At 36.3% G+C, this 26,856-nt stretch overlaps 1 protein-coding gene across 3 annotated transcripts in view; it reads left to right on the top strand.

Annotated features, from left to right (window-relative positions):
- The window catches only part of PCDH11X (protocadherin 11 X-linked), an 857,900-nt gene that overhangs the window by 71,782 nt on the left and 759,262 nt on the right, over positions 1-26,856 (top strand). For all 3 annotated transcript variants that reach the window (XM_049872539.1, XM_049872538.1, XM_049872540.1), the window contains one exon: positions 24,364-26,856. In XM_049872539.1, coding sequence (XP_049728496.1) covers positions 24,364-26,856 — 2,493 coding nt within the window. The remainder of the gene's footprint in view (positions 1-24,363) is intronic.

Below are 26,856 nucleotides of genomic sequence, written 5' to 3'. Positions count from 1 at the left end.
AAGATTAATAGGAACTTAGAAGGCAGTGAGTTCATGTTAATGGTGGAGGAACAACTCAGAAAAGGAGAGTGAAAATGGGTTTACAACTTGAAGAATGTAATCTATGTCACTGAACTATACATGTAGAAATTGTTGAATTGACATATGTTTTTCTGTATGCACTCCTGACAACAACAACAAAATTTAAAAACAAAATGATACTGAGATTCCAGGAAATACGGTTGGGGCACTGACCATGTCAGCCACAGTAGATTAGTGTTGTTGTTATAGTTATTCTACTTTTGTAAAAACAAACAAATAAATCCTATGCAATAGTAGGAAGAAGAAAAAAAAGAATATAATCAATGTCATTGAGCAATATGTGTAGAAATTGTTGAAAGGGAAACTGTTTTGCTGTGCACACTTTCACCAAAAATATAATAAAATATTTTTAAAAATTACAAAATATGCAAAACATGATATTACCACAAACATTTAATATTTTTCTTCTTTTAGAAAAAATATTGTGGCAAAGTAGCTCTATTAATAAGCTTGCCATATTAACAATTTTTCAAAATACAATTCAGTGACTTTAATACATTCACCATATTATGCTACCATCACCACTATTTCTGAAAGAATTTCATCCCCCATTAAATTGTATTTTCCTTAATATGTTGCGATTTTCTCCATGGAATTCAAATAGATTTTTCATTCAGGGTTTTGGATATTTAAAAAAAAATACTATGTGTCTTTTAATGATGACTTAAACACCTGTGTCTTATTTTGGTAAAGCTCATCATTTTCCTTGAAGTTTTACCAAAATGAAATTCTACATCTGTTGCCTAATTGAAGCAGATATGATGTAGATTTCTATTTTCATAACAACTGTGTGTATCAGGATCACTGATATTTTATATGACATTATTCATGAAAAGTGAAGAAATTAAATGAATTAATAAACACATTCTAAGTGTGTTTTCACTCTCATCTGTCGATTTGTTTACTGTGCTGGCTTGCATCTTGCTGTGATGCTGGAAGCTATGCTACCAGTATTTCAAATACCAGCAGGGCCACCTATGGTGGGCAGGTTTCAGCAGAGCTTCCAGACTAAGACAGACAAGGAAGAAGGACCTGGTGGTCTGCTTCTGAAAAAATTGGCCAGTGAAAACCTTATGAATAGCAGCAGAACACTGTTTGATATAGTGCTGGAAGATGAGCCCCTCAGGTTGTAAACCAAAAAATAAAAAACCAAACCCGCTGCCATCGAGTTGATTCTGACTCATAGGAAGGCACTCAGAACACCACTGGGGAAGAGCCGTGTCCTCAAAGTATAGTCGACCATAATGACCTAGATGAAGTAAAGCTTTGGGGACCTTCATTTGCTGATGTGGCATGACTCAAAATGAGAAGAAACAGCTGCAAACATCCATTAATAATTGGAACATGGAATGTACAAAGTATGAATCTGAGAAAATTGGAAGTCATCAAAAATGAAATGGAACGCATAAAGATTGATATTCTAGGCATTAGTGAGCTGAAATGACAAGTTATTGGCCATTTTGAATCCGAAAAACATATGGAAACCCTGGTGGCATAGTGGTTAAGAGCTGGCAGCTCAAAGGTTGGCAGCTCAAATCCACCAGGCACTCCTTGGAAACTCTATGGGGCAGTTCTTCTCTGTCCTATAGGGTCACTGTCTTGAAGGATCGCTATGAGTCAGGACCGACTCAATGGCAACGGGTTTGATTTACTATGCCAGGAATGGCAAATTGAAAAGGAATGGCTTTGCATTTGTCTTAAAAAAGAACATTTCAAGATCTATCCTGAAGTACAATGCTGTTACTGATAAAGATAATATTCATACATCTACAAGGAAGACCAGTTAATGCAATGATTATTCAAATTTACTCACCAACCACTAAGGCCAAAGATGAAGAAATTGAAGATTATTATCAACTTCTACAGTCTGAAGTTGATCAAACACGCAGTTAAGATGCATTGATAATTACTTGTGGTTGGAATAGAAGGTTGGAAACGAAGGATAGAAATGACGGCAGAGATAGCATGATAGGATTTTGCAAGACCAATGAGTTCTTCATGCCAATACCTTTTTTCAACAACCTCACTGGATGGAAGACACAAGAATCAAACTGATCACATCTGTGGAAAGAGACGATGGAGAAGTTTGGTATCATCAGTCATAACAAGGCCAGGGTCCCACTGTGGAACACATCATCAATTGCTCATATTCAAGTTCAAGTTGAAACTGAAGAAAATTAGAACAAGTCCATGACAGCCAACATATGACTTTGAGTGTATCCCACCTGAATTTAGAGACCATCTGAAGAATAGATTAAACACATTGTACACTAATGACTGAAGACCCAGCTAGTTGTGGAATACATCAAGGACATCATACATGAATGTCATGGATTGAATTGTGTCCCCCCAAAATATCTATCATCTTAGCTGAGCCATGAGTCCCAGTATTGTGTGATTGTCCACAATTTTATGTGATTTCCCTGTGTGTTGTAAATCCTATCATTATGATGTAATAAGATGGATTAGTGGCAGTTACATTGATGAGGTCTACAGTATTAGGTAGTGTCTTAAGCTGATCTCTTTTGAGATATAAAAGAGAGAAGCGAGCAAAGAGATATCGGAACCTCACACCACCACAAAAGCAGTGCTGGGAGCAGAGTCTGTCCTTTGGATCTGAGGTTCCTGCACTGAGATGCTCCCAGACCAAGGGAAGACTCATGCATCGCAAAGACCTTCCTCCAGAGCCAACAGAGAGAGAAAACCTTCCCCTGGAGCTGACACTCTGAATTTGGACTTGTGACATACTCAACTGTGAGAGAATAAACTCCTCTTTGTTAGAGCCATCCAGTTGTGGTATTTCTGTTATAGTACCACTAGATGACTAAGTCAATGAAGAAAGCAAAGTCATTAAAAAGACAGGAAAGAAAGAAAAGACCAAAATGAATGCAGGAGAAACTCTGAAACTTGCTCTTCAACTTACACTAGCTAAATTGAATGAAAGAAATGATGAAGTAAAAGAGCTGAACAGATTTCAAAGGGCAGCTAGAGAAGACAAAGCAAATAATTATAATAAAATGTGCCAAAACCTGGAGTTAGAAAACCAGAAGGGAAGAATATGCCTGGCATTTCTCAAGCTGAAAGAATGGAAGAAAAATATCAAGCCTTGAGTTGAAATTTTAAAGGATTTTATGGGCAAAATATTTGAATGATTCAGGAAGTACCAAAGGAAGATGAAAGGAATACACAGAGTCGCTGTACCAAAAAGAATTGGTCGACATTCAGCCATTTCAGGAGGTAGCATATGGTCAAGAACCAATGATATTGAAGGAAGAGGTCCAAGCTGCACTGAAGGTATTGGTGAAAAACAAGTCTCCAGGAACTGGCGGGGTACCAATTGAGGTGTTTCAACAAACAGGTACCGTGCTGGAGGGGCTTACTCATTTATGCCAAGAAATTTGGAAGAAAGCTACCTGGACAACTTACTGGAAGAGATTCTTATTTGTGCCCATTTCAAAGAAAAGTGATTCAACAGAATGTGGAGATTATCAAACAATATTATTAATATCACACAAAAGTAAAATTTTGCTGAAGATCATTCAAAAGTGGTTGCAGCAGTACATTGACAGGGAACTGCCAGAAATTCAAGCTGGATTCAGAAGAGGATGTGGAACGAAGGGTATCATTGCTGATGTCAGGTGGATCTTGTCTGAAAGCAGAGTATACCAGAAAGATGTTTATCTGTGTTTTATTGAATATGCAAAGGCATTTGATGGTATGGATCATAACAAATTATGGATAACATTGTGAAGAATGGGAATTCCAGAACACTTAAATGTGCTCATGCGGGACCTGTACATAGACCAAGAGGTAGTCGCTCTAACAGAACAAGGGAAAACTGTGTGGTTTAAAAACAGGAAAGGTGTGGTTCACAGTTGAATCCTTTCACCATATTTTTTCAATCTGTATACTAAGCAAATAATCCAAGAAGGTGAACAATATGAAGAATAATGTGGTATCAGGATTGGAGGAAGACTCATTAATAACCTTTGATATGCAAATGACACAACCTTGCTTGATGAAAATGAGGAAGACTTGAACCACTTACTGGTAAAGATTAAAGACTACAGCCTTCAGTATGGAATGCACCTCAACGTAAAGAAAACAAATCCTCACAACTGGACCAATAAGCAACATAATGATAAATGGAGAAAATGTTGAGGTGGACAAGTATTTCATTTTACTTGGATCCACAATCCATACCCATGAAAGCAGTAGTCAAGAAATCAAAGGATGTATATTGCATTGAGCTAATCTGCTGTAGGAAACCCTACTGTAGTGGTTAAGAGGTATGGTTGCTAACCAAAATGCCGGCAGTTCCAATCCACCAGGTGCTCCTTGGAAACCCTATGGTGCAGTTCTACTCTGTCCTATAGGGCTGCTATGAGTCGGAATCGACTCGACGGCAATGTTTTTTTTTTAAAATCTGCTGCGAAGGACCTCTTTTAAGTGTTCAAAAGCAAAGATGTCACATTGATGACTAAGGTGTGCCTGACCCAAGCTATGTTGTAGCCTGTTGCCTCGTATACATGCGAAAGCCAGACAATAAGGAAGATGAAAGAAGAATTGATGCATTTGAATTATGGTGTTGGTGAAGAAAATTGAATATACCGTGGACTGCCGAAGAAGGAACAAATCTATCTTGAAGTACAACCGGAATGCTTCTTAGAAGCAAGAATGGCAAGACTTCGTCTCATGCACTTTGAACATGTTATCAGGAGGAAATAATCCCTGGAGAAAGATATCATGCTTGGTAAAGTAGAGGCTCATCAAAAAAAGAGGAAGGCTCTCAAGGATATGGATTGACACAGTGGCTGCGACAAGGCTTAAGCTTAACCATTGTGAGGATGGTGCAGGATCTGTTTTACACAGGGTCCTGTGAGTAGGAAGCAACCTGAAAGCACCTAACAACAAGTGTGCTTATTTTGAAACTTGCCTTTAATTCTTAGTGATAGCTTCAATATTTAACATAAAAAAAATGTTTTTAGTTACTAATAAAAATAATTGAATTAAATTCAAGTAAGTATCCAGCAAATGGAATTAATAGAAATTGCTACAAATTCAAATAATTCCTGGTGATAATGAAAATCAATCTAGATGCAATAGGTGGAATAGAGTTTAATAGTACACATTCAACTTTACTGTAATGATGTTATAAAATTCAAATTGCTTATTATTAGGTTCTTTAATTTTATATGAGTTAAATGCTTTTCTTCCACTTCTTGGCAGTTTTACAAATCATAAACTTTAATTGGAGAAAAATGTCTTTTTCAGAAATTAAACTCAGTATTTACTAAATATTTACCAACCCATTGCCAATCGTAGGATTTCTGTTTCCCAGAACTATATATTGAAATATTGTCAAACTTTTGAGAAATTTATTTTATTAGAGTTTGGTAATAAAAATATACCTTCAAAATATAGCACCTGAGTGACACTTTAATATCCAGGCTTCTCTGTATGTGGTATTATGTGGAAGAAAGTAGTTTAGTATTATAACTATACAGTTTCATGTAATTCATTAGTTCAAAACCATAACCAATACTTGGTTATTCAGTAGTTTATAATCAAATTTGAGTGAATCATATCCCTCCCCATTACATGTTATATTCTTTCAGAATACTTTTAAATGCTTCCTAGAAATTTTCTGTTTCATCAGATGTATATTAAGATTCCCAGAAAACTTTTTTTTAATTCAGAATTATTCATGAAATTGAATTAGCTCACATCTCCATTAGATGTGTTTTCTTTTATTAATAAACTCTGCTCTTAGTTTAAATCAGTGTTGTTGCATCCTTATTCTTGGTTTCCATTACTCATAGAGTAAAAAAAATATTCTAAGATGAAAACTTAAAGCAAATATATGTGTTTATTTAGAACAATAGAGATACTTTTTAGGAAGTTTCAAATTGGACTTTGTAGATACCACAAACCTCAGTGCAATAGACATCGTAGATAAAGAGATTCCTCTTTTAAACCATTTATTTTGATGCAGCTATATTTCTTTTCAAAATGTTTTGGCAGTCTTATTTATGTTTCCGTAAGCCATTTTTCATACAACTGTTGACTTCTTCCTGAGGCTGTGATAACATATAGAAGCTGTGAACACCTACATTTTAACTCCTGCTTTAATTCTGAGAGGGAAAATAAAAATATTGGCTTTGACAGATAAGGTTTTTAGATTAACTTTTGGTAAGATAAAAAATAATTGCCGCATTGCCTAATATCATCCTTTAATTGTTGCTGTTAGTTGCCTTTGAGTTTGTTCTGACTCATGGTGACCCCATGTACTTCAGAAAGAAATGTTGCTCAGTCCTGTACCATCTTCTCCATCCTTGGTATGCTGGAGTACACCCTTGCAGCCATTGTGTATTTTGGGTTCCTTCCAACCTAGGGGGCTGGCTCATCTTCCAGCACTGTGTTGGACAATATTCTGTTGTGATCCATATGGTTTTCATTGGTTAATTTTCAGAAGTAGATTGGCAGGCTTCCTAGTCTGTTTTAGCCTGGAAGCTTCACTGAAATTTGTCCACCATGTGTGATCTTGCTAGTATTTGAAATAAACTGTGTCATAGCTTCCACTATCATAACAACATGCAAGCCACCACAGAATGACAAACTGGCAGATGAGTGATAGCCTTTAATCCTGATAACTTATTAATGCTTAAAAAAGTTTTTTCTTTAACCATTGTTGTTGTCGTATGCCCTCAAGTCGATTCTAACTCATAGTGACCACATAGGACATTATAGAACTCCCCCATAGGATTTCCTAGGTTGTAATCTTTATGGGAGCAGATTGCCAGGTCTTTTCTCCCATTGAGCTATTGGTGGGTTCCAACCTCCGACCTTTGCTGTTGCCCAGTGCTTAACTATTGTGCCTCCAGTACTCCTTCCTTCAATCACAATAAATTATTATGGCTACAAAACACTATTTTCAGAACATTTCATTCTAAAAAATCTTTTCACGATGTGTGATTTTACACATATATATTTTCTTATTAAATTTGTATCTGTTTTTGCTTTCCCTTTTAAACCATGACGTGTAACTGCACTCAGATCGAAAATAGCTTTGTTTATTTATGACATTAAATTAGTAAGCTTCATTTAATGTAGGTCATAAAAAAGGAAACTTCTTGTTAGGTCCTGCTGCGTCGCTTCCCACTCATAGCGACCTTATGTATAACAGAACAAAACATTGCCCTGTCCTATTCCATCCTCACAATCTTTGCTGTGTTTGAGACAAAAGAGGAGATTAAATTACCAAAAATATTCCAATTAAAAAGATAACTAAATTAAAAATTCTCTTCTGTCAACTCTGTAATGTTGAAGCATTTATTCTATAACCCTTAACTGTCAAGAATGTCACATCTTTTGACATTTATGACAGCTCTTTTAGTAGAATAAGGGAGAAGTATTGTTATAATAGGTAAGGAGGAATTAAATCAGGGTCCTAGCAGATTATAAAATGGTGATAATTCTGCTATCATGCTGTTGATTTTTCCTGCACTGTTTGCTGGATTATCCATTATTACTCAAAATAATGCAAATTAATTAAGATATTTAGAAAGCCATGGAAAATTTTCAATATTTTATCAAATACCTATGTTTACTGATTGTACATCAGTAAATCACTAAACAATGCATGGAAGTCTAACAGTTATATTAGAATACTATGAAAATGTCCTGAAAAACCACTAGTATTTCTATGATATTGCCATAGATCAAATATATTTTTATTTTAGCAATAATCACCAATGTTAGATTTAAACTTATGTAAATATAAAAAGAGTTGGACATTTATTCATATCAGATAGTAGCATGTCTTAAAATGTATGCATGTTATTGTTGTTGTTGTTAGGTGCCATCAAGTTGGTTCCGACTCATAGCAACCCTATGCACAACAGAACGAAACACTGCCCGGTACTGCGCCCCTCACAATTGTTGCTGTGCTTGAGCCCATTGTTGCAGCCACTGTGTCAGTCCATCTTGTTAAGGGTCTTCCTCTTTTTCGCTGACCCTCAATTTTACCAAGCATGATGTCCTTCTCCAGGGACTAATCCCTGCTAATAACATGTCCAAAGTATGTGAGACATAGTCTCGCCATTCTTGCTTCCGATGAGCATTCTCGTTGTACTTCCAAGATAGATTTGTTTGTTCTACTGACAGTCCATGGTATACTCAATATTCTTCTCCAGCACCACAATTCAAAGGCATCAGTTCTTCCTCAGTTCCTTGTTCATTGTCCAGCTTTCACGTGCATATGAGGCACCTGAAAACACCATGGCTTATGTCAGGTGTACCTTAGTCCTCAAGGTGACATTTTTGCCCCAGCAGTTTACAGATGTCTTTTGCAGCCAATTTGCCCAATGCAATGCATCTTTTGATTTCTTGACTGCTGCTTCCATGGGTGTTGATTGTGGATCGAAGTAAAATGAAAGCTTTGACAACTTCAATCTTTTCTCCATTTATCATGATGTTGCTTATTGGTCCAGTTATGAGGATTTTTGTTTTATGTTGAGGTGGAATCCATACTGAAGGCTGTGGTCTTTATCTTTTTCAGTAAGTACTTCAAGCCTTCTTCACTTTCAGCAAGCAAGGTTGTATAATCTGCATAACGCAGGTTGTTAGTGAGTCTTTCTCCAATCCTGATGCCCCATTCTTCTTCATATAGGCCAGCTTCTTGGATTATGTGCTCAGCGTATAGATTGAATAAAAAACTACCTGTTGCCGTCAAGTCAATTACGATTCATAACGACCCTACAGGGACCCTACAGGACAGAGTAGAACTGCCATATAGCGTTTCCAAGGAGTGCCTGGTGAATTCAAATGGCCAGACTTTCGGTTAGCAGCCATAGCACTTAACCACTATGCCACCAGGGTTTCCACAGATTGAATAGGTATGGTGAAAGGACACAACCCTGACACACACCTTTCCTGACTTTAAATGACTCAGTATCCCCTTGTTCTGTCTGAATAACTGCCTCTTGATCTATGTACAGGTTCCTCATGAGCACAATTAAGTGTTCTGGAATTCACATTCTCCACAATGTTATCCATAGTTTGTCATGATCCTCACAGTCGAATGCCTTAGCATGTCAATAAAACACAGGTAAACATCTTTCTGGTATTCTCTGCTTTTAGCCAGGATCAGTCTGACATCAGCAGTGATATCCCTGGTTCCATGTCCTCATCTAATTCTGGCTTGAATTTCTTGCAGTTCCTTGTTGATATGCTGTATACTCTTTCCCATATTTTTTAGTTTTTCTTTGTCTATGGATTTAGCTCTGATTGAATAAAAACTTCTCTTGGAACTGTCTCTGAATTTGATTTTTAAATTCTAGTTGAAAACCAAAGGTCAGTTGAAGAAATCAAGTTTTCTGCAGGTCTATAGACAGGTGATCTCATCATTAGCCTAATTGGATTCATTTAAATCCAGATATCCTGTTTTAAAGGTACATTGATTTGTATCACATCTAATTTTCAGCTATTGTATAAACCTATGAATGGTTTAAACAGTGCCTCACTGGTCACAGATAGGAATTGGATTGCTGCTGTTTTGGCCTAGCATACAAGTAAACTAAGTAAAGCTTCTCTTCTTAGAAGTGTTTAGTCAGTTATATTTTCAAAAAATTAAAGAAGAAAAAAAAATTAGTTGCTATTTATTAGTGGTTTTAGTGTTTATGAGTCAGAATCGACTCGAAGGCACTGGGGTTGGGTTATACACAAATATGTGCCTTTATAGTCAGCTTATTGCCCTAAAAAGTGATGTTTGTTTAAATGATTCAGATGCACGAATGGTATTTCTTTCCATATATATTTCTCAGTGTCTTTTCTAATTTTTTTTTGCTGAATCCTAGAGCAATAATTGTTGCTATACCAATTTCAGAGTAAAACTTTGCATTTAGATACCATTTAGTTTTTTTTCTCCTAGTATTCGTAATTTTTTTTGTGTTGGCCCAGGGTTTCTAAACCTTAGCACTACTGACATTTGTGGGCCAGATAATTTTTTTTTTTTTTTGATGCGGGCTTCTTGTGATTTGTAGGTTTAGCAGCATCCTTGGCTTCTATCCACTAGATTCCAGTAACATCCTCCTGCCTAATTGTGACAAGCACAAAGTCTCTAGACTTTGCCAAATGTTCCTGGGGAGACATTTGATAGTTCTGGTAGAAACCTACTGCTCTAGCCCATCCTTGTACACCTTGGTTTGGTAAGAGCAGATTTGGACTTTTAGAGAGAGGTTTCAGTAACCTCGAGGACAAATGAAGTTGTTCCTGAAATCACACCAAACGTGTAAGTGATAAGCCTTTCAAGTTAAGGAAATGCTTTGAGTATATTTAAACAATAAATGAAGTTTGAACAAATTCTTAACCTTAAGGGTCATAGATGGAATAGTATTAGCACATGTAACAAGTCCGTTAATAGGAGGTGATTCTATAAATTAACAGTGTTGTTTTAAGCTTGCAAAAAATATTGATAATAAATTTTTTAAAAATAGTAAATATTATTATAATAAAAATATTATGATAATAAAAATTTAAATTTTAGAGGTTACTTTGTTATGTATGTAACTGCAGAGGAAAACTATGCTAGATGATAGGGCAGAATAGCTTGAGAGATGGTTTGCTTTCACGTGGAAATAAGGATTTTAACAATTACATAGGTATTGCAATGTTTATTCTCTTTTAATATATATCAAGAACACATTTATTATTGATACTAGCAATAAATTGTCATTCACTTTATGAATTGAATATTTTTGTAAACTAAATATATGTGATCTTTGCCAACCAAATTTCCACTCTTAACAATTAAAATTTCCTGCTTGTACTTTAATATACTATTGAAAAATTATATTTAAAACCTATTTAATTTAGTATGATTAAAAATCAAAAATTAAAATGTGTTATTACATATCTCTCCTGCAAAATCTACTGCAAAGATAGTCACAGATTGACTTACAAGAAAAGGAATAGGAAAATTAAAAGTTTCCAGTGTGAAAAAAGAAAACACATGAGAGGAAATTTAATTTTTTAAATGGCATATGAATGAGATGTAAATAAAACTTGGAAGGAAAATTTATATTTATGAGTATATTTGTTTGCATATGTGTTATAAATGATTACAGTTTAGCCAGTAAAGAAAGGTTTATTTTTTCATTAGTAAAATAATTGTTTTTCTGATTTTGATTCCATGGTGGTATAAGAATTTGTAGTAATGTTGAAATAGTAAACTTTGAAAAATATCATTTGTTATTTGTTTATATAAATAAGAAATGATAAAAAATTAACATCTAGAATTAGGCAAATTTAAAAATTCATTGAAGAGACTATATGAATGGAATGGAAACAATTGATATTGGTGTATGATAGCACTAATATGACTATCTTCTTAAAAGAAGCATTCAATAAGCTAATTTTTATTTATGGGTTCACTTATAAAGATGTTCTTAGCACTTGAAATAAATATATTTTATTTTAGTATAGTGAGACATTAAAAATGTTAATGACCATATGTCCATAACCCTTTATATCAAACATGCTATTAGTCATTGAGAATTTCTCTGCTTCAGTGAGTAACGCTGGGGCCAGTTTGGTTAAGCTAGTCACCACTGGGTGGGACTGTGAAGAACTGGTAATTGAATGTGAAGGGAAATTTTAGATGTTGGATTGTTTTACGTAGTTGTTGTCATACAGACAGCATAAAAGTACTGGTTCTGCATTTTGAGATATCATTTTAATTAATACTGGAGAAATTTCATGGGCATTACTATTCTCTGGGTGGAGGTTAGATAATTTAGTGGATTGATACCCTGAATAAAGAGTGTTTTTCAGTGCACCTGGGGAAAAATTTTTTTACTAGTAGTCTGAAAATATCATTACATCTCCTAATTCAAACTGCATCCAAATGTAATTTAAATCACACCTAGAATCAGTATTTGCTATTAAATACTTATTGTATATTTGAGTAGGGTAAGACTTATTAAATACATAAACAGTAATTGTGATTATAGAACATTGATGACTTTTCTTCCTATGAAGGAGTTGCTTTAAGAAGATATGATTTTTAAAGATTTTTAGTGGAAGGTGGTGTTAAAACTATTACTTGCATAAGTGAGTGCAGAACTCAAATTCTATTAAGAAAAAAAAAAAAAAACAGACCATTAAATCTGTTTTTTTTTTCTTAATAGAATTTGAGTTCTGCACTCACTTATGCAAGTAATAAATCTAGATAACAGTGACTTAAGTATTTTAGTGTTTCAAAAGTGAATATAAAAACTTTATTTTGATTTGTTAGTCCCATGAGTTTATGTGAAAGATACCTATCTTGGCCTATGGACGTGGTCAGGAGCTGACATTTGTCCTGAAGCTTTTACTTTTGGGCTAACAGAGAGTCTGGGGGCCATGTCCTCTGGGGTCCTTCCAGTTTCAGTCAGACCATTAAGTCTGGTTTTGTTTTTTTTTTTTAAATAGAATTTGAGTTCTGCACTCACTTATGCAAGTAATAAATCTAGATAACAGTGACTTAAGTATTTTAGTGTTTCAAAAGTGAGTATAAAAACTTTATTTTGATTTGTTAGTCCCATGAGTTTATGTGAAAGATACCTATCTTGGCCTATGGACGTGGTCAGGAGCTGACATTTGTCCCGAAGAGGTAGTGCCCTCAGAGGATGAATGTGACTGCAAAGATCATGATGATGATGAGGAGGGTAATGGTAATGATGGTATTATTGATGGTGAAGATAATTGATTTTCTGGCAATGATCAGTTTTTTTTTTTTTATTGTGTATTCTTTAATGATACTCATGAATAGCTTAACGTCAGAGACATCTGGACTTCACCTCTCCATCTTTCTAAAAATATAGACAGTAATTAAGAGTGAGAAATAATCTCAAAAAAAAGGACATGCTATTTCCTGTGTGACAGAATCCGAAAATAATTGGGCAGATGAGCATGAGTTCCACTTTCACCGAAATTAAAGCAGGAAAGCATAGGTGAGGGGTTAGGCTCTGTTAACAACTTGAGCTGTACCCATGGGATCACAGCCAACTTGGTAGGCCATGGATTATGAAAATAACTGATTATAAAGCCTTACCTGAAGCTTTCTCTCATTTAGTGGACAAGGCACTCTTCTCTCTTTATATGACCTACTGTTGTTTACCTTGAACTTTTTTCTATTTCCGTGCATGCCATCTCCCACATTTTTTTCCTGGTCTTACCTCCAGCAAAGAAGAAGTGTACATTTGAATTAAAATCCAGATTGCAAAAAGTTACCATCAGTATTCACAATCCTTCGCCTGCACTGGGGAAAAGTACTCTATTGGTCTGTTTGAAACATGCATGGGTAAAAAAAGTTCCAAGTTTACCATTTCTCCATCCTTGCCCTTCCCACTGGGGAGATTTGACTATTTCCAAATTTAACATGTTTGTTGTCATGTGCCATTGAGTTGGTTCTAACCCATAGTGAACCTATGTACAACAGAATGAAATACTGCCTGGTCCTGCACCGTCCTCAAAATCCTTGTCCTAGCAGATTATAAAATGGTGATAATTCTGCTATCATACTGTTGATTTTTCCTGCACCGTCCACTGGATTATCCATTATTAGTCAATATAATGCAAATTAATTAGGATATTTAGGGAGACATGGAAAATTTTCAATATTTTATCAAATACCTATGTTTACTGACTATACGTCAGTAAATCACTAAACAATGGATGAAAGTCTAACAATTATATTAGACTATTATAACTATTATAACCACTGCTATTTCTATGATATTGCCATACACCAAATGCATTTTTATTTTAGCAATAATCACCAATGTTAGATTTAAACTTATATAAATATAGAGTTGAACATTTATTCATATCAAATAAGTAGCATGATGTCTTAAAATGCATGTATGCATGTTGTGTTGTTAGGTGCCATTGAGTCGGCTTCAACTCATAGTGACCCTATGCGTGACAGAACAAAACACTGCCTGGTCCTGCACCATTCTCACAATTGTTGCTGTGTTTGAGCCCATCATTGCAGCCACTGTGTCAGTCCATCTCATGGAGGGTCTTCTCTTTTTTGCTGACCCTCTATCAGGCATGATGTCCTTCTCCAGGAACTGATTCCTCCTGATAACATGTGCAAGGTGTATAAGATGTAATCTCACTATCCTTGCTTCTAAGGAGCATTCTGCTTGTACTTCTTCCAAGACAGATTTTTTTCCTTGTTCTGGCACTCCATGGTATATTCAATATTCTATAGCGTAATTCAAAGGTGTCAATTCTCCTTCAGTCTTCCTTATTCATTGCCCAGGTTTCCAATGTGTATGAGAGAATTGAAAATGTCATGGCCTGGCTTCCTCCGTGGGCGTTGATTGTGGATCTAAGTAAAATGAAATCCTTGACAACTTCAATATTTTCTCCATTTATCGTGATGTTGCTTATTGGTCTAGTTATGAGGACTTACGTTTTCTTTATGTTGTGGTGCAATCCACACTAAAAGCTGTAGCCTTTGATCTTCATCAGTAAGTGCTTCAAGTCCTCTTCACTTTCAGCAAGCAAAGTTGAGTCATCTGCGTATTGCACGTTGTTAATGAGTTTTCCACCAAACTTGATGCCACACTCTTCTTCATATTGTTCAGCTTCTTAGATCATATGCTTAGCATACAGATTGCATTGCTACGGTGAAAGAATACAATCCTGACACACACCTTTCCCGATTTAATCCAGACAGCATCCCTTTGTTATGTGAAAATGACTGCCTCTTGGTCTATGTACAGGTTCCCGATGAACACAGTTAAGTGTTCTGGAATTTCCATTCTTTGCAATGTTATCTATAATTTGTTATGATCCACATAGTTGAATTACTTTGCATAGTCAATAAAACACAGGTAAACATCTTTCTGGTATTCTCTGCTTTCAGCCAGGATCATCTGACATCAGCAATGATATCCCTGGTTCCATGTCCTGTTCTCAGTCTGGCCTGAACTTCTGGTAGTTCCATGTCCATGTATTGCTGCAACCATTTTTGAATGATCTTCAGCAAAATTTTACTGGTGTGTTATATTAATGATATTGTTGGATAGTTACTGCATTCTCTTTGGTCACCTTTCTTTGAAATGGGCACTAATGTGGATCTCTTCCAGTTGGTCGGACAGGTAGCTGTCTTGCAAATTCTTGGCATAAATGAGTGAGCACCTCCAGTGCCTCTGCATCCATTTGTTGAAACATCTCAGTTACGATTCTATCAATTCCTGAAGGCTTGCTTTTAGCCAATGCCTTCAGTGCAGCTTGGACTTCTTCCTTCAGGACCATTGATTCTTGGTCATACGCTACCTCCTGAAATGGTTGAACTTTGACCAGTTCTTTTCGGTACAATGACTCTGTATTTCTTCCATCTTCTTTTGATGCTTCCTGCATCATTCCTCTCTGTTGGTTTTCTAACTCCAAGTCTTTGCACATTTCATTTTAATACTTTGTCTCTCGAGCTGCCCTTTGAAATCTTCTGTTAAGGTCTTTTACTTCATCATTTCTTCCATTCACTTTAGCTACTCTATGTTTAAGAGCAGGTTTCAGTCTCTTCTGCATTCCATTTTGGTCTCTTCTTTCTTTCCTGTCTTTTTAATGACCTTTTTCTTTCTTCATGTATGATGTCCTTGATGTCATCCCTCACCTCATCTGGTCTTCTGTCATTAGTGTTCAGTGTGTCAAATCTATTCTTGACATGGTCTCCAGATTCAGGTGGGTTGTGCTCAATTTTGTGCATTGTTTCTTGTGAACCTGTTTTAATTTTCTTCAGTTTCAAATTGAACTTGCATAGGACAATTGGTGGTCTGCTCCGTAGATGCCTGTGGCCTTGTTTTAACTTATGATATTGAGCTTTTCCATTGTCTCTTTGCACAGATGTAGTTGATTTGATTCCTGTGTTTTCCATCCTGTGAGGTCCACGTGTATAGTCGTCATTTATGTTGTTGATAAAAAGGTATTTGCAATGAATAATCGTTGGTCTTGCAGAATTCTATTATGTGATATCTGGCATCATTTCTATCACTAAGCCCATATTTTCCAACTATGGATCCTTCTTTGTTTCCAACTTTCACCTTGCAGTCACCGGTAATTATCAATTCATAATTGATAATTGCACATTTGATCAACTTCAGACTGCAGAAATTGGTAAAAATCTTCAATTTCATCATCTTCGGCCTTAGTGGTTGGTGTGTAAATTTGAATAATAGTCTTATTAATTGGTTGTTATAGTTAAGGTTGGGTGTTAACTTGGCTGGGCAGTGATTCTCAGTGGTTTGGCAGTTATGGTATCATTTGGTAGCTATGTAATGATGTAATAACCTCCATAATTAGATCTGATATAATATAATCAACTCCATGTTGAGATCTGGTATGAACAGCCATTCAATTGTAAGGGAGTTTCCTTGGGGATGCGGCCTTCATTCAATATATGTGGACTTTCTGGCAATGCTTAAAGGGCTTTGGCTTGCTCTGGATCCTGCAGCTGGCTCCAGTTCATCTGACCCTCATTTCTTGGGACTTGAGCTAGCAGCTTACCTGACAATGTTGGAATTTGCTGGCCTCTGCAGCCTGTGAGCCAGAGGTCTGCTGTCTGACCTGTCAATCTTAGGTTCACCAGCCCCTGCAGCTACATGAGTCAGGAGAAGCCTCCAGCTTGACCCATGGACTTATGGCTTTCCAGCCTCTATGACCACCTCAGCCACTTCCTCTCTCTCTCTCTATATATATAAATACATACACACACGCAATTCACTGGTTTTACTTCTCTGGAGAACCCAGCCTAAGACACTGGTCTTCCTTGAAGGCATATGGGTACTATTCTGTCACTTGCAGTGTTATATTTCCGGATAGACCTTGAAATGTTCTTTTTGATGATGAATGTGATACCATTACTTTTCGATTTGTCATTTCCGGCATAGTAGATCATATGATTGCCTGATTCAAAATGGCCAATACCAGTCCAATTCAGCTCACTAATGCCTAGGATATCAATCTTTATGCATTCCATTTCATTTTTGATGACTTCCAATTTTCCTAGATTCATACTTAGTACATTGTAAATGCTGGTTATTGTTGGGTATTTACAGTTGTTGGTTCTCGTTTTGAGTTATGTCACATCAGCAAATTAAGGTCCCAAAAGCTTGACTCTATCATTAAGGTCAGCTCTTCTTTGAGGAGGCAGTCTTCTCTAGTCGTATTTTGAGTGCCTTCCAACCTGAGGGTCTCTTCTTTTGGCACTATGTTAGACTTTGGTCCATTGCTATTCATAAGGGATTCACTGGCTAATTTTTTTCAGAAGTAGACCACCAGGTCCTTCTTCCTGGTATGTCTTAGTCTGGAAGCTCCGCTGACAAATGTTTACCATAGGTGACCCTGCTGACAGTTGAAATACTGGTGGCATAGCTTCCAGCAGCACAACATGTAAGCCAACACAGTACAGCAAACTGACAGATGAGAGATGGACTCAGAGTTGTGTGGCGGTATGTTTAGGACTGCTTTTTCTTTTTTTTGTACTTTTAGCTTTTCATTTATTTATTTTGATTTTGATGTTTTTTATTGTGCTTTAAGTGAAAGTTTACAATTCAAGTCAGTTTCTCATACAAAAACCTATGCACACATTGTTATGTGACCTTAGTTGCTCTCCCTATAATGTGACAGCACACTCTTCCTCTCCACCCTGTATTTCCCGTGTCTAGTAAACCAGTTCCTGTCCCCATGTGCCTTCTCATCTCACCTCCGGACAGGAGCTGCCCACTTAGTCTCATGTATCTACTTGAGCTTAGAGGCATATTTCTCACCAGTATCATTTTATGTCTAGTCCAGTCTAATCTTTGTCTGAAGAGTTGGCTTCAGGAATGCTTTTACTTTTGGGCTAACAGAGAGTCTGGGGGCCATGTCCTCTGGGGTCCTTCCAGTCTCAGTCAGACCATTAAGTCTGTTTTTTTTTTTTTTTTTAAATAGAATTTGAGTTCTGCACCTCACTTTTCTCCTGCTCCATCAGGGACTCTCTGTTGTATTCTCTGTCAGAGTGGTCTTTTGTGTTAGCCGGGCAGCATCTAGTTCTTCTGGTCTCAAGAGTCACTGGTTTCTGTGGCCCTTTCTGTCTCTTGGGCTCATATTTTCCTTGTGTCTTTGGTATTCTTCATTCTCCTTTGCTCCAGGTGGGTTGGGACCAATCGATGCATCTTGGATGGCCACTTGCTAGCTTTTAAGAACCAGACGCCACTCACCAAAGTGGGATGCAGAACATTTTCTTAATAAACTTTGTTATGCCAGTTGACCTAGATGTCCCCCGAAACCATGGTCCCTAGACCCCTGCCCCTGCCACTCTGTCCCTCGCAGTCTTTGGTTGTATTCAGGAAACTTCTTAGCTTTTGGTTTAGTCCAGTTGAGCTGACTTCCCCTGGTGGATTTGAATTGCCGACCTTTTGGTTAGCAGCCAAGCTCTTAACCACTGTGCCACCAGGGCTCCGTAATTTAAATAATACCACAATATTAAATATGTAAGAAATAATTGTTATTCTCCCTACTAGTTCTAGGCATCCTGTAGGAACCCAAGACACATTTTAGTGGAATCAAAGTTAAATTTATCATGTTGTTGTGTGCTGTTGAGTTGATTCCAACTCATAGCGACCCTATGAGTGCCCATTATATTTGTGCTCCGAATAGTTAAGTTTATCTCCCTAGAACTTTCTAAAATAAAATAAGTAAAATAAAATAGTGGCCTTATCCATTTGAAAGTATGTTCTTGTGTTTCTCTGGCTTGAAGGTATATCAGTCACGAACAGTTAGGAAAAAAAAAAAAAAGGAAACTTAAAAAAAAAATCAGGTTGATTCTTAAGAAATCAAACAGTGGTAGAAACTCAGATATAAATTTTTAGTCTTTCCCCCAGCATTCCTTGAACAACAGAGTAAACATTTTTACTTAAATCAGTTTTGGAATCCAGTCTCTTTGGAACTACTTTCAGCACTTACTGCCACTCTGTACATTTTCTGGGCAACTGTACCAGATTTATGGCTCTGGAAGTGCAGTGTTATTTATTACCTTCCAATAGGCAGCAGAGTGGTGTCTTGCAAATGCGTATGTCAAAAATGTTAAAGTTTAGTACAGTGGCTCAGTTAATTCTTTCCCAGAACAATTGGAAAAACATACAGCTTTTTATTTGGCATTTTCTTTATTCTTTTCTTTTTTTTCAAAAGCAAAATACTTCTCTTGGCAGTTTTCATGTTCAACACCAACTTTCATTTCTTTGATTCTGTAAATCCCTACAAAAAATTAAAGTCTCAGATGGGCTTAACATCTTGCTTATTTCAGCAGCTTTTGTCATGGGCTTACAACCACAAAGATTATTTTTTGAATTCAGGAAAAAATATCACTCACAAATGAAATAAAAAGTCTTTTGCCTTACATGATGTTATTACCCAGTCCATACATTTTTCTTGACCCCGAATTGGCTATTTTGTGTACTTGAGATCAGTGCAGTTTAAGGTGTCAGAATACAAAATCTACATGATGTGTGTGTATGATTCTTATACCCAGTTTATGTTATATGTCGTTTTCTCCTCTGAGTTTAAAAAAAAAATTATCATTTGTTTGTACACATGTGTATTTGACACACTTAGAGTTTTGTGTTTTATACCTAATGCACTGGCCACATAACACATTTAGTATTTGTCATCATTTCTTCTGAAAATAAAGGTTTACAACTAGGTTGTAAAATTTTGCTAGGGATTGACACTTTGGCTTAACTGAAAAAAAGTAGTTTCATAAAATAATTACAAAATGATTTTTAGACAGTTTTATTAAAGGAAAAGTAAAATAAAAAAATTTAAATTAACAATTACAGGGTATTCCTGTGTCTACACAGCCTGTGAATTAGAAATAAGAACAACCAAACTCTGCTCTTCTGTTATCTTTTAACATAGGAACTATCCTTTTAATTGTTGGATTTATTCATTTAACAGCTGCTTATTGAATGTTTATACATGCTAGGTGCTGTCTCTTTAGAGAGTGTACGTATAAACAAAGCTTCTTGCCATCTTACGCCACACTCAAATCCATCCGTGTATTGTTTTTGTCAGTTGCTGTTGAGTTGGCTCTGACTCGTGGCGACCTTATGTATAACAGGAGGAAACATTACCTGTTTCTGCACCATATTCATGATCCTTGGTATGTTTGAGTCCATTGCTGTGGTTACATCAGTGTATTAGGCTGAAGTAAATTACAAAGAGATACACACATATGAATGATAGCTAGTGATCTCACCAAAGACCAAAGAACGTTTGGAAGAGATATCTAAGGTTTTGCTCAGGTGGAGTTTTTGACTCTATAGATAAAAAAAAAAAGGGGGGAAATAATTTAGGTAGGTTTGGAATTCAAAATACTACAGTTCAATTGTCCCAAACTTTTTACTTCGTTTTGTATATGGGGCATGTCTGTGCTAAAGTTGGGGAGATAATGAATTACAGAGGCATGCATCTTTATTTCTTCCTTTCCTCTTTACCACTGTTTTCATATCATGGTCAAATATCTGGCAGAGGGCTTCAGTTTTTTTCATTGCTCCTGTGGGTGTGAATGTAAATTCGGCTAACTGCCAAGAGTAGGACTATCGTGGGGTCCGTGTGTTAGTCATTCTTTATTCTTGAAGAAGAGGCTGAGGAACAACCTTGAAATAGTCATTCAGTGACTATTCTGGCATCACACATTGGCACAAAACAAATAATCTGGCTAAAACTTCGTTGAAAAGTATTTATATATGACATATAGGCAACTCCTGTTCAAATTCGTTGTAAAATATGAATTTAAAAAGATAAACTAGCAAGCCATTTGTAGAATTCTAAATATCTAGGTGTGTGTATTGGGGGGAATTATGCTAGGCAATCCCCTGGCTGAACATAGAGTTTTGTTTTGTTTTTTGACAGGAAAATATTATGACATCTTAGAACATACAGTTCAATAGAAATTTTTGCAGTAATGGAAATGTTCTATATCTATACTATCCAGTGCAGTAGCCACTAGCCACATGTAGCTTGAAATGTGGCTAGTGCAACTAAGGAACTGAATATTTAGGTTTATCCAATTTTATTTAATTTATATTTGAATAGCCTTTTATGGCTAATGCCTGTCATGTGGGACAGCGCAGTCACAGAATGTAGATGAGCAATAGGGGAATTATCCATTAGCTGCTATGTATATTTAATTATTGTCTTGAACATTAAAAAAAAATTAAGATTACTGTCACTTTACATAAACTGATTAAAAGACAGTGAAATGTTGTTCTTGGATTTTTTTCAACTGATATAAATTTGTCTTTATTTGCTGGTCGGATTCAAAATTCAGGCAAATACATAGAAGCTAGAAACTAAATGTATAAACATGAAATACATAAACATAAGTACATAAAATAAAACTAGCATAGTCATTTTTTCTTAGATGCATTAGGGTCATGAATCGGGTAACTGGTTCTGAAACTCAAGAACTTTAGAAGAGCATTTACTTGTTCCTTTCTAATTACATAGTAATATTATAGTAAGATCATTATTATATAAGGGGAAACTAGACTGCATAATAGTATAGTTTATATATATATAATATTTTAATATATATGCTAATACTCATTACTATAAGTATATATATATATAAGTATGTACATTATATATTTACATATATAATTTTGTAACAATATTATTAATAATAATAAGGAGATGGCACTGGGTTTTATAATACATGAACCTCTAATAATACCTTTTAACATCCACTCACAGCTCTTATTAAAATGTAATTATTCTTTTATAAAAAAAAAACTTTTATCATATATGCCTGTTAATATCAATACCATCAATTAATACTGTGATCATCAATGATTTTCTCCCATGCTAGCTAAGATTTAATTTCCATTAGGGTAGGGACTATATTTACTCACTGCCATATCCTCAATGTCTAGGAGAATGCTGTGACCATATTAGTTGCTCAATTTTGGCATGCCAGGAATTAACAGAGTAATATTAAGTGCCATGAATTTTTTACGAAGTAGAATTTATAAACTATTTTTTCTACCCATGAATGAGATATTCTATATTTGAACTTTCCTAAAAGCTTTTTGGTATATTACTGCAAAAATAAAATTATTAGTAATCACTAAGTTAATTTAGATAAAATTATAATAGTAAATATGGTTTATTTATATTTAATAGCACTCTCATTAAATTATAATTTTTATTTGTAAAATATGCAGTTTAAGAAATAGTATATTTAAATTTGATAATTTTCACATTTGTCAATAGATGTAACAAAATGTTTCCCTTGCTTATATAATTTATCCAAAGAAAATCCAGATTTTTGCTCATTTATATGAATTAAAATGTGAATAGGATGCTTTTTTTTAGTTATATGAATTAAAAACTAGATAACCAATATACATTGAAATTTATATTTAAAAAATCACATTGTAGAAAGCCAATTATCTTAATTTATATTTCTGATATGCCACCTTAAATTTCGTAATAAGCATCTATGTCTTCCACCAGGGTGTATTACAGAAACCCTGGTGGCATAGTGGTTAAGAGCTACAGCTGCGGACCATAAAGGTCAGCAGTTCGAATCCACCAGCCTCTCTTTTGAAACCCTATGGGGCAGTTCTACTCTGTCCTATAGGGTCACTGTAAGTCGGAATTTGACTTGACGGCAATGAATTTGGTTTGGTTGGTGGTTTAACCTTTAGGATGGAGCCCTGGTGGTGCAGTAGTTAAGAGCTATGGCTGCTAACCAAAAGGTTGGCAGTTTGAATCCACCAGCTGCTCCTTGGAAACCCTATGAGGCAGTTGTACTTTTTCCTATAGGATTACTATGAGCTGGAATCGATTTAATGGCAACGGTTTTTTCTTTTTTTTAATCTTTAGGATCTTATTTTAGACAGTGGTATGTCAAAACTACAAACAAAAAATTCAGGTGTTATCTTGTTCTTTTATGATAGGGCATATGCATGCAAGATCGATAACTGGTCCTTGCTGTGTCAGCAGCTTTTCTGTCTACAAATATATTGGGGAATTAACTCACACGCATATTCACAAAACATTCATGTAATAGGAAGAGGAATCCGAAGGTCCTCTTCTGATATATTCTTCACAACCTCCAGTACCTTATCTTACTCTTTTCTGTCAAAATCTTATAACTGTCACTGTGTAGGACTGACTCCTCCTGAGAGCCAGTCAACAGTATTCCTCAGTCAACTTGCAGGATCAGTTTATCTGTGTAGAACCCATCTTATTGGAGTTCGGAGAAGGATTTTTTAAAATTTTTTTTCCCCAAAATACCCATATTGTGACCTCATGGGCATAAAGAGAAAATACATGTTGTCCTAAGCTATATTTTCCTATTTGACATTTCAGCACACCAGTTTCAAAAAGTAAATTAACTTTGTGTTGTTACTCCAAAATAATTTCATTTTTAATGTCTTGTTCTTATAGGAAAAAATGAAAATTCTGTATATTTTATGCAGGTTTATATTCTAATTACAGAATGTATTTCTTCCCTCTGAAAAAAATTTCAATTGTATTTATTAGATATTATACACATGTTAGGGAAACCCTGGTGGTGTAGTGGTTAAATGCTATGGTTGCTAACCAAAGGGTCAGCAGTTCAAATCTGCCAGGTGCTCCTTGGAAACTTTATGGGGCAGTTCTACTCTGTCTTATAGGGTCACTACGAGTCGTAATAGACTCGACGGCACTGGGTTTGGTTTTTGTTTGGTTTATACACATGTTAATGCCTTGGATGGTTATTTCATACTCAATTTTTATTTTTGGTGTTGCGAAAGTATCCTAGCCAACTGAAATCTACAGTAACAATTTAATTCATTTGGTGTAACCATAAATTACTCCACTTATTATAATTCACTTACAGCTTCATTTATCACATGAAATTTAGTGACAATTATTTTTTATATTCTATGTACTCCTTCCTTTTGAACACTTTAATAATTTAAATAAATGAGTTACATTTATTACTATAAAATGCTATAGCCTGAAATGTTACAGACAATCTTCTAGCACAACCTTCTAATTTTACAAATGCCTAGAGAAATTAGGCAGCTTGCTTGTGGTTACAATATTAGTTATAGGCAGAGCTGGAACTTAGAGCCCAAGTCTTCTGGTATCTATTTTTGAGCTGATTCTACTATATTATAGAGTTTAAAGACATTGAAAATTGATCTCATTACATAATTACATACGTTAAAATATTTTTCATTCCATGTTTTCCAGGGTCAAGGTGTATTTGGGCTTGATGTCATTGAAACACCAGAAGGACAGAAGATGCCACAACTAATCGTTCAAAAGGAGTTAGATAGGGAAGAGAAGGATACATATGTAATGAAAGTAAAGGTTGAAGATGGCGGCTTTCCTCGAAGATCCAGTACCGCTATTTTGCAAGTAAGTGTAGCTGATACAAACGACAACCACCCAGTCTTCAAGGAGAATGAGATTGAAGTCAGTATACCAGAAAATGCTCCTGTAGGTACTTCAGTGACACAGCTCCATGCCACAGATGCCGACATAGGTGAAAATGCCAGGATTCACTTCTTTTTCAGCAATCTAGTCTCTAACATGGCCAAGAGACTGTTTCACCTCAACGACACTACTGGACTTATCACAATCAAAGAACCACTGGATAGGGAAGAATCACCGAACCACAAATTACTTGTTTTGGCAAGTGATGGTGGATCGATGCCAGCAAGAGCAATGGTGCTGGTAAATGTTACAGATGTCAATGACAATGTACCATCAATTGATATAAGATACATCATCAATCCAATCAATGGCACTGTGGTTCTTTCAGAAAATGCTCCATTCAACACCAAAATTGCTCTTATAACTGTAACAGATAAGGATGCTGACCATAATGGAAGGGTGACATGCTTCACAGATCATGAAGTCCCTTTCAGATTAAGGCCAGTGTTCAGTAATCAGTTCCTCCTGGAGACGGCTTCACATCTCGACTATGAGTCCACAAGAGAATACGCCATTAAATTACTGGCCGCAGATGCTGGCAAACCTCCTTTGAATCAATCATCCATGCTCCTCGTCAAAGTGAAAGATGAAAACGACAATGCTCCGGTTTTCACCCAGCCTTTCATAAGTCTTTCTGTTCCTGAGAATAATTCTCCTGGCACCCAGCTAACAAAAATAAGTGCAACAGATGCAGACAGTGGGCGTAATGCTGAGATCAGTTACCTGCTAGGTGTTGATGCTCCGTCTGAATTCGACCTAGATCATCGTACAGGCATCCTGACTGCAGTGAAGAAACTGGATAGGGAAAAGCAGGAAAAATATTCTTTCACAGTTCTGGCAAAAGATAATGGGATACCACCCTTGATGACCAATGCCACAGTCTTAGTGACCGTTCTTGATCAGAATGACAACAGCCCAGTTTTCACTCACAACGAGTATAACTTCTATGTCCCTGAAAGCCTTCCAAGACATGGCACAGTAGGACTAATCACTGTAACTGATCTTGATTATGGAGAAAATTCTGCAGTCACTCTCTCGATTTTAGATGTGAATGATGATTTCTCTATTGATCCACAAACTGGTGTCATCCGACCAAATATTTCGTTTGATAGAGAAAAACAAGAATCTTACACTTTCCATGTAAAGGCTGAGGATGCTGGTAGGGTATCACGTTCTTCGACAGCCAAAGTGACGATAAATGTGGTCGACGTTAATGATAACAAACCAGTTTTTGTTGTCCCTCCTACCAACTACACTTATGAATTGGTTCTACCATCCACTAATCCAGAAACAGTGGTCTTCAAGGTAGTTGCTGTTGACAATGATACTGGTACGAATGCAGAGCTTCGTTACAGCATTGTGGGAGGAAATACAAAAGGTCTGTTTATAATTGATGAAACAACAGGCAACATTACACTGAAGGAGAAATGTGTTGCTGCAGATCTTGGTTTACACAGACTGGTAGTCAAAGCTAATGACTTAGGACAACCTGATTCTCTCTTCAATATTATAATTGTTAATCTATTCGTGAATGAGTCAGTGACCAATGCTACACTGATTTATGAACTGGTGCGCAAGAGCATTGAAAATCCTGAGACCGAAAATATTGAGACAACTCAGGCACCCTCACCAAGCACTGACTATGTCAAGATCATGGTTGCTATCGTTGCTGGCACCATAACTGTCGTTCTAGTACTTCTCATCGCTGCTGTGGTGAGATGTCGCCAGTCCCCACACCTTAAGGCTGCCCAGAAAAACAAGCAGAATTCAGAATGGGTTACTCCAAACCCAGAAAATAGGCAGATGATAATGATGAAGAAGAAGAAGAAGAAGAAGAAGCATGCCCCTAAGAACCTGCTGCTTAACTTTGTCACTATTGAAGAAGCTAAGACAGATGATGCTGACACTGATGGAAACAGCATCACACTAGACCTTCCCATTGAGCTAGAAGACCAAGCCATGGGCACCTACAGCTGGGGCACAACACCTACTACTTTTAAGCCTGATAGCCCTGATTTGGCCCAGCACTACAAATCTGCCTCTCCACAGCCTGCCTTCCAGATCCAGCCTGAAACTCCCCTGAATTCGAAGCACCACATCATCCAGGAACTGCCTCTTGATAACACCTTTGTGGCCTGTGATTCCATTTCCAAGTGTTCCTCCAGCAGTTCTGATCCCTACAGCGTTTCTGAGTGCAGCTATTCAGTGACAACCTTTAAGGCCCCTGTGTCTGTTCACGCCAGACCG

The sequence above is a fragment of the Elephas maximus genome, chromosome X (assembly GCF_024166365.1).
Source record: "Elephas maximus indicus isolate mEleMax1 chromosome X, mEleMax1 primary haplotype, whole genome shotgun sequence".
In the NCBI taxonomy this organism is placed as follows: Eukaryota; Metazoa; Chordata; class Mammalia; order Proboscidea; family Elephantidae; genus Elephas; species Elephas maximus.
This window is presented reverse-complemented; position numbering and strand designations above follow the sequence as displayed.